Source organism: Lygodium microphyllum, chromosome 6 (assembly GCF_053477565.2).
Source record: "Lygodium microphyllum isolate KBCC chromosome 6, Lygodium_microphyllum_v1.1.10, whole genome shotgun sequence".
Taxonomy (NCBI): Eukaryota; Viridiplantae; Streptophyta; class Polypodiopsida; order Schizaeales; family Lygodiaceae; genus Lygodium; species Lygodium microphyllum.
This window is the reverse complement of record NC_141140.1, coordinates 88,512,549-88,531,127: the sequence shown is the minus strand read 5'-3', so window position 1 is coordinate 88,531,127 and position 18,579 is coordinate 88,512,549. Positions and strand designations below refer to the sequence as shown.

Sequence of the window (18,579 nt, the reverse complement as noted above, 5' to 3'; positions counted from 1 at the left end):
AAATACATAAAATCCTAAATGGTAGGGAAAAAGGGGTTGTTGAGTGGTTGAAGTATGTTTGATGTTGATTATTGATGTTGCATATCATATATAGTTTGTAGTTGTTTGAAATTAAAGAGACTAGTTGCACAAGGAAACTCAGTGCCAGCCCTTAGCAATGAGGTACTTATGTAGAAAAGAAAATCATGAAAAGAATTGTCTTCGCACTTTCAAGTTGCTGATTTTCAGTGAATATTTGTTTGAGCATGATGGTTATATTCACCTTTGCATGGATGCATCTCATGGTATCGTATCCTAGATGCATAGCACATGTTTGTATAAGTTATGACCCAACACTGAGAGTGAAGTATCTCAAGCTATAGGGCTAGATATTTAGTTTATTGGAATTTATTTAATGAGGTTTATATATATCATCTCCTAGATTGTTTATCAAAAGATTAGAATTTATTTCAAAAGTGCTCTATGTTCACGGTGCATCTTGGGGCCAATCCTCGAGATGTGTGAGAGGCATAATGGAGCTATAGTGATCAACGGAGGGGTGCTCCCTATATGTGTGCTATGTGGTATATAACACCAAGATGTTTAGGGACCCCCTCTAAGGATTGGGAAGAGAGATATTCATTGGACTATGAAAAACACTACAAATGCAAAGTTTTAGATGCTCCTGCCTGTGAGGGCATGTGGGGTGGTTTTAGGTGAGTAGTAGAGGCTTGGCTAGTGCTTAGAGCTAGTGTCAAGCCCATTCTAAGTCACAACATGTGTACACACATCAAAAGTAGTAATACGTACATATATGAGTTACGTTATCACCTATGCACAATTGCAAGTACATTACTATGCGTTGACATAATTATATTAGATTATGTTAACTTATGTGAATGAGTCATTCACTTAACACACATTATCTTCACACTTATATAAACCACACATTTATTGAATAACTATTTATTTATAGGGACAAAGTAAAATATCCTATATTCATTTTAAAAAATACATGAAATGGGGGTATTACAGAGTAGTTGTTACAAGGATAACAGCCACATGACACGAAAACTTAATAGGTACATTGGATTGACACCTGAGATATTCTATGACTCAACACATTGTGTGTTATATGGATGATACGATACAAGAGTTTCATGGATCATTGCCAATTGGCATGGAGGTCTAAATGGACACACAGGACCAATAAAGTAGAGTATTTTTGAACCATTGACTTCCAACAAATCCATATAATCTAGCACAAAGGAATGAGTCACCATAGCAAAATAGTCAATCTAGAATTATATGCTTCACATAAACCTTGTACAATATCTGCATGTACAAAAAAAAAACCTACATGAATCTCTTTTAACAAAAAATATCTAGATAACTGCATGAGTAGAAGCAACACAAAATAGGGCCAATTTATCTATAAGTTGATAATCAAATGAATAAATTTTGGCATCATAAAACATGGCAGATTTACCTATAAATTGAGCTATAGAATATTTTCTCTACCTTATGTTAAGTGCTACAACGACAATTGATCCTTAAGTAAGAACTAGCATCAAACCCTATTGTAAAGATAGTAGAAAATGGAAAAAGCTGAGAGGAAGAAAGAGAGAGTGTGTGAGTACATGAAAGAGAAATCAAAGAAATGAGCACTTATCCAATCTTGCCCAAATTGATCTCTGTAAAAATACAGTAGTAAGAGTTGGTATTTACATGAAGGTATACTAAAAAAATAGTAGAAAAGAGGAAACATAGAGAGAGTGAGTGAGAGATGACTACTTATGCAATGTCACCAAAATGATCTCTGCAATAAAACAACAAGGGTTAGAACTAACATCATGCTATATTGAAAAGATAGTAGCAAAAAAAACACCAAACAGAGAGAGAGATTAACACATTTGCCTCTTGCTCCAAATAAACTCTATAAGAAAACAATAATTAGAACAACCATCAAATTCTATTGAAAACACAACATAAAAGAGAAACAATACAAAGAGAGAGAGAGAGAGAGAGAGAGAGAGAGAGAGAGATGAGCACCTATGCCTCTTGCCCAAAACAACCTTTGCAATAAAACAACAATAGTAGTAAGAAATGATATCAAACCCTATTGAAAAACTAGCAAACAAGAGTAAATGCAAAGAGAGATGGGCACCTATGCTTTTCCCAAAATCTAGAGTTGCACACAAAGAAGAAAGTGCAGAGGTAAGAAAAACAATCAAAACCCTAATTACTCTCACTAGGGAGCTTCAATCGAGACGAAAATTCATGAGTATAGAGAAGAGAGAGAAAGTGTTTTGTTGCTCAACTTTTGGATCAAACTAATTTCATGAGAGGAAAAAAGAACAAAATTGAAAATTATCCAAAAAAGGGGGGAATATGAGGTGAGAGAAACTCAAATTTTGTGTACTATTCATTCTTCCTTTTTTTAAATCCCCCACTACTGCTTTTTTTAATAAAAAATCCAAGATTTGGAGAGAGAAGATTCACCTTCCATGGATGTCAATATCTAGCCTTCCTATTGGACAATCCAAAAGGCCCACATCTTAAACTAAAGGGCCCATTTGTGAGTTCATTTTCTTTCTAATGGAACCTTATTTAAAATGTCAATCTCGGGGAAGTTACTATATGTATATCCACTACATCACATGCATTCAAGGCCTATCTATAGATATCCTTAGCTATGAATTTTTCATGAATAAAATATAATCTTTTTATATTCAATCTATAAATAACTCATTTATATTACACCATTTTATACGTAAATTTTTTATAAAAATGGTATTTTAAAAATGCCTTATTTTAAACCCATGTGATGCACACATATATTCATGAGCAGCTTACTTGAGATGTCAATGTGAATACATTGTGTACCCGGAAAAGTTAAGGCGGAAAGCAAGAGGAGGAATAGGCAATCAATAGTGTGGGTAAGGAGGTGGATAGAAAACTTTGGTGAGTAGTGAGGCTAATGAGGGAGATCTATGGGTAGAGAGGGTCAACTTAGGAATAACCCTTTTAGTAGTATATTTTTTATATTTATTGGTAAAAACGTTTATGTGTTTATTGTTGTATTATAGAAATGCTCGATTACATTCTTTTCAATAAGAACTTATGTCCTTGGTGATGTTTATTTCATCATGAGATGAGTTAAGATGTAGGTGAAATTGATGGAGGGAGGCTAAGATTCAAGGGAGGGAAAGGGATGTGTTAGTGGAGTAGTCTAGGGAGAGGCATAAGAAGAAGGTTTGATTTGAAATAAAGATTAATAAATTGAATGTATTCCTAATGTTTTTATTAGAAATTAAGGGTTATATGAGATAAGGAATCAGGGATAAGGAAAAGAAGGAAGCATGATACTACATGTGTAGGAGAAGCGCTAGCAAAGTGGGGAGATGAAGAATGTTTCAGCATAGACGGTATAACGCAACAATGATAGTTCTCCATCTTCGTCCTCTTATTCTCGTTATCTCAACCCAATGAAGGGGGAGGGGCTTGGAATGAGGAGGGTGAGGGGAAGAAGGATATGAAGGGGCTTCTTGTAGCAAACCCTTGCCTACCTACATCTTTCTATTCTTCTTCTTCTCGTCGATCATCCTTGTGGTGGCTACCAAAGTTCAGCCATTAGTAATGCCTTTTCCTCCATTTCGTATTTCACTTATTTTCTTTGCTTGAAATCTTCATTGCCTTGTGTCAATGGCAATGGTGGGGATCTCTTGCCCTTGTTTTTTGTAGATGCTACATGGTCATCATGGTGGCTTTCATGATACTCCATGGTAACTAAATAAGCAAAAATACTATGCTAATGTGCTCAAGGACATTTTGTTGTGGGATCATTGCTTTATTATTCTTCTTCTTATACTTTATGTTCATCTTTTTCTTTGTCTTATCCTTCTTTGTTGTTGCTGCAAAGAGGCAGTCAGGCATCATCACTTAGCAGTCCCTCTTCCCTTGATTCTTTCTTTTCTTTGCTAGCACCTGTGTGTGTGTGTGTGTGTGTGTGTGTGTGTGTGTGTGTGTGTGTGTGTGTGTGTGTGTGTGTGTGTGTGTGTGTGTGTGTGTGTGTGTGTGTGTGTGTGTGTGTGTGTGTGTGTGTGTGTAGGCTCTATTATTCATAGCACAACCATTAGATCCACTGGAGGGGGCCAATCCTCTAATTAATCTCTCTCTCTTGCTTTGGGAGGTAAGGGCCATATTTTGATCGATAGCCATAGATGATGGCTTCCAAGTATTTGCCATGGATATTGTCAAGGCCTTGAAGCTATACATGATTCACAACTTTGGAGATTCAACTAATGACCTCTCTCTCTCTCTCTCTTCATTCTCTTGTTCTCTCCCTTGCTCTGATTGGCTGCTTGGAAGTTGGTATGGTATGTCTGTGTAGTGGAAGGGATAGGATGGCAACCATGGAGAGGGAGGAGGCCATGTTACTATTGGAGAAGAAGAGATTGTGGACGAGGAGGAGGAAGAATGAATGAAGGGAAAGAACCACCCTGCTGCTACCATTTTGTTTTGGTTTGACTTCTTCTTCTTCTTCTAGGGATATGGGAGCGGGTGCCAACAAGGATCCATGGCCTGCTCATCTTTTTCTTTGTCATACTCTTCTTTCTTCCTATTCTCAACCGATTTCCTCAAAATCTTCATTTCCCTCCCCCTTTGCTTGTTGTCTTTCCCCTTTTCATGTCTTCTCTAGAGGAGATTATTGCCTATGCAAGGTTGGGAAGTTCAAAAGCATAGGTTTCAATGTAGGAGGACGTTTTCATGGAATTTGGCTCGGGGTGTAAATTTGTCATGCTTGATATTGTTATTTTCACTTCTATTGTGCTGCAGTGGAATGCTACTAGTGATGGTCGATGTGAGGAAGGAGATAATCATAATTAGGAGTGAAACCTTCCTACTAATACCACAGATTCTTGCTCTCTTATCTTTTCTTATCTTTGGATACTCTAATTTCATGCCTAAGATTTGAGCCATGCTCTTTTTTCAACAAGGTTCAGCTCTCAATCTACATCTCAGCATGGAGCATGCCAGCTTCATTTTCGAGGAGACAATGGAGCTTTTGTTGGCATTCAAAGATTGTTTGCTCTTTCTTTGCTTGGATGGCCTCAAATTTCTTGGTGAGGGTGCAATGGTCAGTCCGGGTCCATTTAACCTCTCGAATTAGGCATAGCGCATGAGGCTCTCATATTTGTGGAAAATTTTGATCTTGCCCTGTTGGGTGTTCTCATACTTGTGTTGCTTGAGGATGAGGTCCTTGTTTGTGGCGACAACCTTCTTGGGATGATAATACATGGTGACAAGGGATTTGAGAATAATCTTCTTCTTCTTCAGAAAAAATGTGCATCCTCTGCCTCCAAGCAACCTAAATCGTTTTCTTCTTCTTTTTTCAAATCTGAGAAATGACTTGTTATGGCAAGAGGATGCAAACATTCCTCCCCTTCTTTTTCTTGTTTCCACACAACATTTGATCTCAAGGATATGTCATGCATTCCTCTATCCAAGATCTCAAACATTTGTGCGAACCTTTCTTCAACCTATGATGGAAAATTTTTCTTATTTCCACACAACATTTGATCTCATGGATGTGTCATGCATTCCTCTATTCAAGATCTCAAACATGTGTGCGAACCTTTCTTTAGCCTATGATGGAAAAAACCTAGCCATCTTTCCTTATACATTTAACAAGATATCTCTAGTCGTGTTATGAGCTTCTCTCTACAACACCCTAGTCATTGCCTCCCTTCATAAACAATCTTTGGTATGCAAGGCTTCAGATTGATTATTGCACTCTGATCTACAGAGGGAGATTCCTCCTTCTTTTTCTTCTACTTTCTTCTCCATTACCTTTTCATTCTAGAGCTACATTAGCATTGTGTGTTAATCTCAGTCAAATAGTTATTGAGATTTTTATTATTTTTGATATTTTGATACATTTGCATTCATAAAGCTTTAGCCTTTACATTTCAATTATTTCTAACTTTTTAGAAGTGCATGCAAATACACTTTTGTGTATATCATTTATTTATGATGGATGTGAATGTAGCGCCACACCCCCCCCTCTCCCCCCTCCCCCATGTAGGGTGTATTTTAGTGATTTTGAAGCAATGTAAAAGTTATTCTCCCCATAAAAATTTGGAAATGTGGTGAATGCATCTACATTTTTATGCCTTGTTTTTGTGATTCTCTAGGTGTCACCAACACCATACTTCTATTTTTTATACGAAAAATAATAATCATATTCTTTTAAAAGCTCTAAAATATATCCTACATTAGGAGGACACATCCATCATAAATAAATGATATACATAAAAGAGTGCATACGTGCATTTGCAAAGAACTAGAAAGAATTAAAATGTGAAGGCCAAAGCCTCACAAATACAAATGTATCAAAAAAATAATTCAAAGAAATAATAAAAATATTGAAAGGGTGTTGGTGTCTTTTGGGGAAAACGTGGGGTGGAGTGCACAAGTGGTTTTTGTGTCTCTTCCTCTAACACACTATTAGTGAATTTGGGAACTTTCCACAAGTTTAGGACTCATAGTCAAAACTTTCTCTTTGTTATAGCTCTCACACTATTGCTCCGAATATATTGTTCAATAGCTCAATAGATTTCACTTTTAATAAGATTTCCAATCATGTGTCACATTATAGCTTTGGAAAACTTTAATATGTCTTTTTGGAGTCTCAATATTCTAATCAAATCTCTCTCTCTCTCTCTCTCTCTCTCTCTCTCTCTCTCTCTCCTTTGTGCATAAATATCTCTTTCTCTTTTTCTCTTTTCCTATTGTGCAATGGAGATAGACATGCCTACTGAAGATAATGATGAAGATGAATAATTTATTTATTGTTAAGAGCAAGATGTGTGGTTTCTTTCCAGTTTTGAGATCAATGGATTTTGTGTGCTTTGTCCCTAGTTTTATATTCATTTATTACCGTGGGATGGTTGCCATCATTTTGGTGCGCACCCAGGAATAAAGTTGATCTCAAATTTGAGTTGGGTTGCGAAGGATGCAATCACTACTATGATATTGTGATTTTGATTACAACACATACCACATATATAAAGGTCCTTCCCCATAGGTGTGTGGGAGGTGTGTGGCCAATATTCATTTCCAAGATCCCTCTCTCTCTATCTCTACACCATGAGAAAGTTATTACAAATGGGATCTAAGGGGGGCTTGAACATATTCAAATACACAAGACAAGGGAGGAAAGGTTCTCTTAATCATGCCCCTTTGGAAAGTTACAATGAGCCTTGAGTAATCACCACACCAAAAAAGAAACAAGAGCATGAAGAGGGGCAAGAAACCCAATGCTATTTTTGGTCTACATTTGCACATGGAATTTGAGAGCTAGACAGAGGTAGTTGGAGGCACAAATGCAAGCACTCCAGATATGTTCACAACTATTCTTTTTAGGGGGCAGAACAAAGGCAGATGTTATTCAATGGTCATAGAAGAGGGTGACTAGACTGCATGAGATGAATATGGCATTTGCACAATCTGGATTTTGCACCTTCTACTTTTCTTTATCTTGTTCTTATACATCTTCATCTTCCCATTACAATCAAATGCGATGTAGTCCCCATTACTTTGGCTAAATCTACATAAAGGAGTCACATCAAGATCAAGGGGGAAGAGGACTAAGTCATAAACTCATGTGGCAAAACGTGCTAGATACACCCTCAATAGAAGAAGAATAGGAAGAAAGAAGAAATTTCTTGTCCAAGCACTCCCAAATACTCTTCATATGTCTTCATAACTCTTAGTTGGCATATCACAAGCTAGCAAGCAAGGTTTTCATCCTCACACACGGAAATCCAACTTGATAGAGACATGGAGAGGCTATTGAAGATCTAAGAGAATAAAGAAGAGTAGGAAGAAGTCAGTGAAAAATGTGAGGAATAGGAGGTGAGAGGAGGTACAATAGAATAGCCATATTTTCCCCACAATACTACTTTGGCCAATAGATTTCCCCCTACTACAACTGCTTATCTCAAGGCTCAAAGTCTAATGCAAAAGTGAGAGAAGGTGAAAGCAATTGAAGGAGGACACAAATGCAATGAAACAAAGAAGATGAAGACAAGGAAGGAAAGAAAAGAAAATGAAGCAACAAGATCCGCATAGCATCTCCTCCCTTTCCTTGGTGGCATCTTCTTCCCCACCAACAATCCTCCTTTTGCATCTCCCTTCTCTACACACATGGCTATATCTTATTGTTGATTCTTCTTTTCTTATCCCTAATGCTACATCACGTGCCCTTAACCCTTAAGTTATAATTGAAATATTGAAAATAAATGTTTTACTTAACTACTGTTAGGAAAAAACAAAATGTGTTCCTATGCCCTTTTGGCCATACCTCAATAACCCTCTATAATAACCTAGGATTTGGAATATCTCCCTCTCCTCCTTTATCCTTCCCTTAGTATTGTCCTTTTATACCTATCAATTCCACCTTCCCTTAATTAGTTCATTTCAAGTAGCAACAAACAATCGTAATATATAATTTCTTAAGAGAACATTCTCAAAATAACTAACAAAGTTATTATTTAAGTGTAGATTCGCATACTCTCTTTACCTAAAACCTTAAATGCATACTCTAGATAGTGAACCATTATAAATATTGCCTCCTCCATCTTCTTCCTATTCCCCCTTAATTGTGCCCCCGTCCCCCAAGTCACATAGTGGGAATAGTCCTTGAGGAAATCACTATATGTATATCTACTGCATCATGTGTGCAAGGCCTATTTATAAATATCCCTATTTGTGTATCTTTCTTGAATAAAACACAATCCTTCCCTATTCAATCTGTAAATAAATCTTTTATATTACATCCTTCTACATGTAAAAAAATGTTATTTTAAATATACCTTTGAACCCACGTAATGCACACATATATTCATAAGTGACTACTTCGAGGAATGGTCATCTTCTCGATCATCCTAGAATGAGTGTCCTTTAAGTTACATGATGAACAAAATCATTCTTCTTTTTCTATTGGGATAGAGGATTTTTTCTTGTGATCCCTTGTGAAAGATAGAACCTAACTTTTGAAGACTATACCAGTTTTTAGTGTGGGAGTGATAAATGCATTTCCCTTACTCTGGTGGTCATGCCATTGGAATCCTTATACCCTACCATGGTTAGGCATCCTTGTTGTCATTGGTAATATTGTTTTCTCTAACAAGTTTAGATCTTTTTTATGTTAGATAGTGGTTCTTCTTTCACAAAGTTCGCAAGGACGCTTCACATTTGAGTGTAGGAGAAAATGATGACACTTAAAGAAGCACAAAAACAAGGCATAAAAACACCCATAAAGAAACCATATTTTCATTTTTTATGGAGAAAATAATAATCAGATAGTTGTAAAAGCATTAAAATACACCCTACTGCATGAGGGGGACACATCCATCATAAATAAATAGTATACATAAAAGTGTACATGCATGCATTTGCAATGAGCTAGAAAGAATTAAAATGTGAAGGTCAAAGCCTTACGAATACAAATGCACTTTACAAATAATTCAAAGAAATTAAAATATATCGAATGGGTGTTTGTCTCTTTTGGAACAAATGTGGGGTGGAGTGAAGGAATGGTTTTTGTGCCTCTTCCTCCCCCTTCTCTCAACATTCTCACATTCTTTCTTTATGGTGCAAAACTTCCTCTCTCTCTCTCTCTCTCTCTCTCTCTCTCTCTCTCTCTCTCTCTCTCTCTCTCTCTCTCTCTCTCTCTCTCTCTCTCTCTCTCTCTCTCTCTCTCTCTCTCTCTCTCTCTCGCAAAAAATTCCCTTTCTCCTTTCCTCTTTTCCTATTGTGCAACGGACATGGGCATGTCTACTTAAGATGATGAATTCATTTGTTGTTAAGAGCAAGATTTGTGGTTTCTCTCTAGTTTCAAGATCAATAGCAAAGCTATAAATATAGGTTTTTTGTGCTTTGTCCCTAATTTTGTGTTTATTTATTAACATGGGAGGACTGCCTTCGACAAAGATGATAATGTCATTAGTGCACCTAAGGTTGCCCATCCAACCATTGTTGCTAATGATTATGATAAGTGTGGCAACAAGACTAGTAGTTAGATCAATTGAAGGATTTGTCTCGTTAAGGATGAGATTGAATCTCTAACACTCATTGTATTTGTTTGTAATATTCTAAGAGTCTAAATTTTACATATATTGCCTTGTTTATTTTGACTTACCCTATGAATATATACATGCATTAATTATCAATATATTGATGATGAATCATGTATTATACATATGGATTGACCTATTTGTGAGTTTGAACATTGGTACTAAAACTCAAGTACATGTTTTGGCAAGTTAGGGCTCCTCTCAATCAAGATCTTATTTGTTAAACTCATCTTTATGACCTCACATATATCCGTTAATAGCATATATTCTAGTGATGTGTAAGTATTTCTTTGTTTGTAGCTTTGCAAAATTGTTTACACATTATCCTACAAGTGATATTTGTCTAAATTAATGTCATCATGCACATCTATAAGCATACTTAAAATCACATCAAAGTCTTTCGAAATGAACACATAAATAGATGCAGTTCAGAGTGCATCCATACTTTCATTTTGTTTTAGTGTGCCACCGAAGTCTACTATTTGGTATGCCATGATTTACCATTTGATTGGCATTATTGACAGCTTGTTGGCACTCTATTAGGTCTTGAATTTTAGTCTTGTATGATTGAGTATATGATAAATGCAAGTACTTTACATTGTGCTCTAGTCCTTTGTGTAGTGAACTAAATCACACACACACACACACACACACACACACACACACACACACACATAGTGCATGTGCTTTGCATTTAAGAACTCAATTACAATATACAACCAATATTTCAAAAATTGATTGTGACCTAGAGAGCATGGAAATTTTTCACCATGGATTGGAAAGAGGATATGATTCTCATGTAGTGCACAACCTACGGGTTGAGTGCACATAATATACCATTCATGTAACATAAAAGCTCATATTCTTGGAAAGGGAATCTTAAAATGCATCTATTAAGCAATCTATCAATAGTCTACCTAATTGTCATACTTAGATTGTTTTCTTTGCTCATTTGTAAAGCTAAAGTGTACATGTAAATACTCAAACTTTCAAGTTGCACCAAAACAAGGACAGATATACTTCAATTGCCACTGATAGAAGTATCAATTCACATGTAAGAGAAGGCACCCATTTGCAGAGTGCATAAAATAGGCTTAGAGCCAAGACAAATTGACCTACGCGAGTCAATATAATTGAAAATTAGTACATGTAGCTATGAAATTTGACAAGACGGTTTGTTTCTAAACTTGTACGGGTCAACAAAGTACCCACCTTTTACAAATTGAGGATACTCCATTTACTCTCCAAGGTAAACATAATACGGCACCTTCCAGATTGTCTATCTTCTCCTTTCCTGCTCTTCTCAATATTCTCTCTCCTTAAACAAAGGCTTTCTCTCTCTCTTTGTGATTTGAAAGTCAAAAAAATATGCATTAACTATATACGAAAAATCTTGGGCCTATGCGAGAATGAATCTCCTTCATCTATAATTAGAGCACATGCAAGTCAAGAGACTTGTGCATGGCTTGGCTCTTAGTAACTTGACATGTGTTACTAAGCTATATCACCATACACTACAAAATAACTCTTCACATGCTACAAATTAGATGAACCTCAAATGTATTATTTAATAAGAGATAGGCTAACAAGCCACCTTTACATAATGGAAGACGGTCCACAATCATATGTGAACTTATTTAACCCAACATACATGCGAGTGTAGGTATCTACATCGCAAACATCAAAGAAAAACCAAAACTTAAATCTCCTTTCACTCCAATAAAGAGGCCCCAATTATTTGTGCGACAGCCAAAGCCTAAGATCACTTGGAAAAAGTTGAGAGGAGCTGTGCAATATATATATCATTGATCGACTGCTATGTATAGATGAGTTTGCACTCTTGGACTTCTGTATCAGGTTCTTGTTCAGTTACGCTATGCCCCTCCTTGGTAGCTTGTTCAGTTACATCATGATCATCCTTGGTAGTGACTAGCTTCTTGACGTCATTGACCTGATGTGATAGTTTACTTCCAGTGTTGGTTATTTCGACACTGCTATAATCTATGCCAGAATACATCGAGGAGATTGGATATTGAAACACTTCACCAGATTGGAGGGTAATCTCCATGGTCCCTTGGTAGGGTATTGTGATATTTCCTCTTCGGGTGGTAGCTTGGAGGGAGATCCATTGCCCTGGTGCTAGGGTGCCCGATTGCTCCCAACTGAGGGCGCGAGTCTCCTCAGTGCTTCTTGTGTAGCTTCCTTCCACATTCACTTTCCATCCAAAGTCTGTTTGCACTTCTACAACTTTGGGGATCCCTGCTTTAACACTCACATTGGCATGTAGCTCTATCCCAGAAGTGAGTGTCCATGATGATGATACCTTCACTTCTCGACTTCCAGAGAATGACCAACTTTTGGAAATGGAGCCTGTCATGATGCAGAAATAAACAATGATATAACGTTAGAGATAAATGGAGAAAATCTAAGCCTCTAAGCCCATATTTTTACTACAAACCTAAGCCTCTAAGCCCATTATTTTTACTGCAACTCCCTACAAAAGGGTAGGTAACTAAAGAGTGCCCTACGCACACTCAACTATTTATTATATACAATTAGAATAGGTGGTGCAGCGGACGTCCTTTACTCCCATATTCATAGAGTCTAGTCCCCCCTCACTGATAACCTGCCTCAAGAGTTGCAAGGATATTCAACACAGAGTCATCACCATGAGTATCCTAAACGGTGCTTGGTCAACTAGTTTGCAGCTGCATTATTCAAGTCACTGTATATACCCCCAGGCCCACCCGGTCATAGTTTTCCCGTTCAACAACATTTGACCATAAACCGTGAACAATTTAATTTCCTCAATTATGACAAGTACGTACCTGCATTGTTGGAGTCATTGTATGAATCAAGTGTGACGGGAACAATTGAAGCGTTTTCTAACTCCAAAGTAGGGTAGCTTACATTGATCATGCGGGCATAGGCTATGGACTTTAAAAAATAGAACCCCAAGCAATCAATATCCGATCCATCTCTTCCCATGATACCCACACAAAGCCCAGATGCCACATCGATGGGGTATTCCTGCTTTAAGCTCCAAGATGTCATGTGATGGAAAAATGTGCCTCCTGTCGTGGTAGAGAATCTAATGCCTCCACAACGTGTTCCTGAAAAAGTTACACAATTGTTATTATGATGTAGAATATATAACGCAAACATAAACGTGCATGCATACGTACACGGATGAATGCATAGCTATATGTAGTTCTGAGACATATGTAGATGCATGTACTATATATATATGTGTGTGTGTGTGTACGTGTACATGTAAATAAATGCATGCCCAAGTGAGAAAGGTAGTTTCGAGAATAACAATATATTGCTCTTAAATAGGAAGCCGAATAATGCGGTCCTAATCCTAACGCAGAATGAACTATACATTAAAGGCTTATGCATCAGTTCAGCGCCTTAAAACAAAATAGTCAATCCCACATAGACGAGACTTACGCGATGCCTTAGTAGTTGTCACAACAACCGAATACGACTGTGACAACAACTGTCACAGCACGACTAGTGCGACGACGACGATGGTTCCTAGTGCTATCATATCTACTTATACCAGCATCGTCGATCAGGCATTGCACATGCTTACCTCTACCGTTGCCCCACAAAGACAAACGGCTGATGCGCTCGCCATCCTTGAACTCGTACTCCTGGTAGGAGCTCTTGGTTTGGCCGAACGTGGCTGGGCTGTCGGAGCCCGTCATCCAGATCCGGATGCCTCGCAGCGTCGTCGCGCCTGCCCACACCCCGATCTTCCTCAAGATCTTCCCGTTCCCGCTCTGCTCATAACGAAACGACGACCCACCGCTGCCCCCGATCACATGCACGGGTGTCTGATACACCGGCATTTTCAATACCCACCAGCTACAGCGTCTGCTCGGATGCTTCTAATACCTCCTCCTCCGCCGGCGCTGATCACTGACGTCCCTGCATGCACAGCGCAATCATCGGGCATATAAGTCGATTGACCACCAAAGCATGCAATCGGACAATGTATAACTAAGTACCAATTATATTACGTACTATGCACTGAATTACACTAATGGGGGGCTTCACAAGCTTTGCCTGCGACTTCGATCTACTAGCTGGTTCAATACTAGTGCATGAAAAACATACAACTGACAGGTGTCGTGGTCTTGCACAGGCAGGGGATGTGTATATATAGATGCCGCCGAAGAGCCAAGAGGGCTAATAATGGATATGGATGCCACTGTGGTTGTGTCACATGCGGAAACAAGCAGCAAAAGTCGTTAAGACACCGAACCGTCTCTGGAAGCGGCACACGACATTATTGTTTTTAAATTACTAGTCATTCTCCAGTTCGTTAAAGCGCGGAATTGACGAGGCCCTTATCTAGAATTTCCACATTCAACGCGCTGGAGGGCCCACGACGAAACGCTCTTCCTACGGTGCGACGCTATCTAGCTGTTTTCAAAAACCGCGGTTCGAGCATCCCCTTGTTTTGCAAGCAAGCTGTTCTCATCAGCCCGCGGATTTAAAGAAACCGCTGACTCAATCTAACTCAAAAGTGCCGGAATTGAGTTTAGAACAACTGTCTGTAATAATAAGGGGGGAAATGGCAAGTTCCACTTGCATGCCTGATATACATACCTGATATACGCGTGCAGCATGTTGATTTATCGTGCCAGGAGTCATGATTAACGATGAATGACTCATTGAGATGTTTTTATATTACATACTTACTACACATAGCCACTTTTTTATATAATTTCGAGAAACCATCCTATGCAAGGACAACTTTGTATCCCATCATCTCTTCGGACTCTGGTTCCCTTCACTTCTGTTCCCTCAACGGGATGCAACGACTCGCTTCCCTTCCTCAACTAAATAATTTCCAGCATCGGTTGCGCACACATAAGAAACTCTAAACCATTTTTTATATAGGAAAAAAAAAATACAATTTGTTTACATTTTCAAATAACTAGAAAGAGTTCAATATAAGACGAATCAAACATACTAGATTGTCAATCTAGAAAGATAGTTTCCAATATATTAAGATTTTTCTAGTTGACTGACTATATAGAGTTTTTTTTGGGGGGGTTAACTTACTATATGGGAAGTTTAATTATTGTAACTATCTATATAGTAACTTTGTCAAAAAAGTTACAACATAGTAACTTCATCGAAAAAGTTACCATATAAAAATTATAACATGTAACATCTATGTAGTAACTTTATCATACAACTTAGCATATAGTGACATAATAAAATCTCATAGAATGATATTTTTATATCTTTGAGATAAATAATAATAAAAGAATACTTGATTTAAAAAGTGTTCTAACGGAGTAATTAAAGTGAATAATAGAATTTTTGCCATTGTCTACAATAGAAAACTAACATACTGTAATGTGAAATCCAAATTATCTCGATTCTACTACATGGACATCATCTAAGCTTTAACTTCCAATGATTGTATCTTTGATTATAACTCGTTTTTCATACCACGAGCCGCTCTACTATAGCCTTTCTCATGGTATCTACATTATGCTTTGTACGATTCGTAGTGAAAATGGGACCTCTCTTGATCATGTTGAAAGTGGATTTTAATGGCGTATATAGCTCATCTACCGTAGCAATATCCAAATACTTTAACAAGATTGTTTCTTCATCCACCTCACTCAACACACTATGTAATTCCCCAATAATGATTTTAGTAAAAACAATTTATATTTACATATTTAAGAATACACACATACACTAAATAAACACAACACATATAACGTGAGATGATTGGCATTTATCAAGTGTCTTGGCATAGCTCGTAGCTAGCTGCACATCGGAGTTTTCAATCCCTTGTTAAGTATCATAAAAGGGCTATGTTATCAAAATAAAGACATCCATATTTATCTTAAGAGACACTCAAAATACCTTGGATTTATTATGATTCTCTATTATATCCTTTGAAGCTTTTTTCTTCTTTTCCTTCATTGAGATGTTTCTTAAGAGAATATAACGACAAAAGTATAATTTATTTGTTAATTGTCCTTCGTGATGAGTTAGTTGATGACATTCACCGAGGCAAGCCACTTACACTTAAAGAACTTAGAAACTTATCATCGTAGCTGCATAAAATATATAAGATATCTCACTCATTTTATATGCTTTTAAGACTGGCGCTTTTGCCCATTCTTGCTTTACAATATCCTTGAACGATACTTGATGCAGATCACTCCAAACTAATAGACTATTAAGGGCCAATAGATTCGTCAATGGCAATGTCCTCTCAACCAGTGCACTAATAAATCATCGATAATATCCGATTAATGACAGAAAGCTATGCACTTCTTTAGGAATACATAGCGGACTCATAGTGACGATAACCTTTATCTTTTCAGGATCGGTTTGCAATACCAATCGAGCTAACCACATGGCCCAATAGCAATCCATAGGGCACTCCGAAGACACAATTCCTTGGATTGCGAGCAATGTAGAATTACTTGCACAGCTCAAAACATTTTCTTGGAATGATCAGATGTCTCTTCCTAGTGGTGACTTCCCCTAGATCATTAATAAAAACTTTAAGCTCCTCTGGGAAAATATCACCGAAAGTTTTATCAGCTATACATTGCAAAGAACTTGGCCATTTCATAATCCAAAAGCCATAACACAATATGCAAAGGTACCAAATACAGTAATAAATGTCATTTTCAACTTATCTTCCTCTGCGCTAGCCATTTGGTTATAACCAGTGAAGCAATCAATAAACGAATAGATATCCCTACCTACTAATAACTGATCTAGAATGTGATCAATAATTGGTAGCAAATAATAATCTTTGACCATCTATTTATTGAGCTCCCTAAAATTTACGAAAGGCAAGATTTGATTATTTTTCTTTTTCTTGATAACTACTTACAAACATCACTCCATGTGCTATATAGGAAATATCACACTAACCTTATGCAAATTTTGTAGCTCCTCAAATATTCCATCCCTTAGTTCAAAAGGCTTACATCTCACTTCTTGTCGAATAGGATTGCTACCCTCCTTCATGGGAATAGTAAGCATAGCTAGCCGGCTAGGAGGAATATCGCTCAACTGATCATAGCTCTAGGCAAAAATATCAAGAAATTCTTGGATCAAGGACATGTAGTCCTTTCTCTCTTGTGCCTCATTCAACGTATCGAGATCTAACTCAATCACATCTTCATATCTAATTCTATCTTGAGCTATTAGCTCATTCAGAGTCACTTGGTAGTGGACCTCTCTCTTGATTCATCAATTGACAAAGTCGCATTGCCAAAAGGATCCTCTAATGCATCTAATTCTATCAAAGATAAGAGTACTCTCTCACCTTGATAAGATTCAGGATATGCATATACTATTATGCATCTAGCACCAGTGTAAAAAATCAGACGACCAATGGGTATATCAAGTTGATAGTTAAATTGCAAGATCCATGGCCTTCCTAATAATACTTGATAGCTTGGTTGCCCTACAAACCTAATAGCCCTAAAGTCCAAAATGCATTTCACATTAGCAATAGTCACATGGAATTTGGTAATGCAACCTTATTTATTGTTGCCTTAAACTGTCACCAACCATATGTAGAATTATGGAGGTATCTTTTTGGATTTCCAATCCTAGCCTTTCCATCAATTCTGAACTCATAATGTTGATGGAGAATCAAGTATCCACAATGGCATGATCCACCAATACGGCGTTAATATATGCTGCCACCCTTGGCCAATGCTTTTCAACATGTCAAAACAGTCATATCCCACATGGACTATTCCCAATGTTTCGATGATATACCTAGTGCGAAGGATCTTCTTAAACTCTTTACGGACTCCTAGAGATAACTTGATCAGGTGCAGGAGATTCACATCATGCTTTACCTCGCAAAGAGAATTGGCTAAGTTAAATTCATGGTAATTAGCAATGGTTCTCCTCTCTTGCTATACCATTCTTTCTCTTGGTTGTTGAATAGGCTTAGATGCCTCTTTCTTAGCTTTTTATCTTCTTTGGTAGCTCCTTATTAGAGTCACCTTTGCCATCAATAGCTTTTAGAGGACCGGCTTCCACATCAGGGTTAAGAACTTGCATCCCCTTATCATCTGATTTAGGGTTTCCTCAATAGGTTTTACATTATCCCTATCGCATTCTTTAACCTTCTATCATTTTGTAATGGCTTGTAAATTGGAAGCCTTAATGGTGTTGCCCTATATTAAGAAGAGCAACACTACTCAAGTGCACTTGGATATTGACGTCAAATCCATGTAAAAAGTGCTATAGTTGGACAACAAGTGGAATAGGAATAGAGGTTTGCAATTTGCGATGGTATATGCTTGAGCATTCTCATGGGGCTCTTAATGTGTCACATTCAAAATATGCAGCCAATATTGACCACCTCTCTTAGGGGTAAACTCTCTTCAAAAGGCCATAAAGAATAAGTCGATTATGGTTATGGTCCTGGTTTTAAGCC

At 37.4% G+C, this 18,579-nt stretch overlaps 1 protein-coding gene across 1 annotated transcript; it reads right to left on the bottom strand.

Moving 5' to 3' along the window:
• Positions 1 to 11,645: 11,645 nt before the first annotated feature.
• On the bottom strand, positions 11,646 to 14,373 carry LOC148034783 (uncharacterized). The gene is made up of 4 exons (XM_087680564.1): positions 14,154 to 14,373; positions 13,720 to 14,057; positions 12,950 to 13,234; positions 11,646 to 12,491 (listed from the first exon to the last, which is right to left on the bottom strand). The coding sequence occupies exons 2-4, from the start codon at positions 13,976 to 13,978 to the stop codon at positions 11,938 to 11,940; spliced, it is 1,098 nt and encodes a 365-aa protein (XP_087536690.1). The 5' UTR covers positions 13,979 to 14,057; positions 14,154 to 14,373; the 3' UTR covers positions 11,646 to 11,937.
• Positions 14,374 to 18,579: the final 4,206 nt, after the last annotated feature.

What these genes read in the sequence shown, in the direction of transcription:
- LOC148034783 (XM_087680564.1), bottom strand. Translation starts at nt 13,978, where the DNA reads ATGCCGGTGTATCAGACACCCGTGCATGTGATCGGGGGCAGCGGTGGG. An exon ending in TTTGTGGGGCAACGGTAGAG is followed by an intron (nt 13,235 to 13,719) that starts GTAAGCATGTGC and finishes TAACTTTTTCAG; the next exon opens with GAACACGTTGTGGAGGCATT. An exon ending in CAATGACTCCAACAATGCAG is followed by an intron (nt 12,492 to 12,949) that starts GTACGTACTTGT and finishes GCATCATGACAG; the next exon opens with GCTCCATTTCCAAAAGTTGG.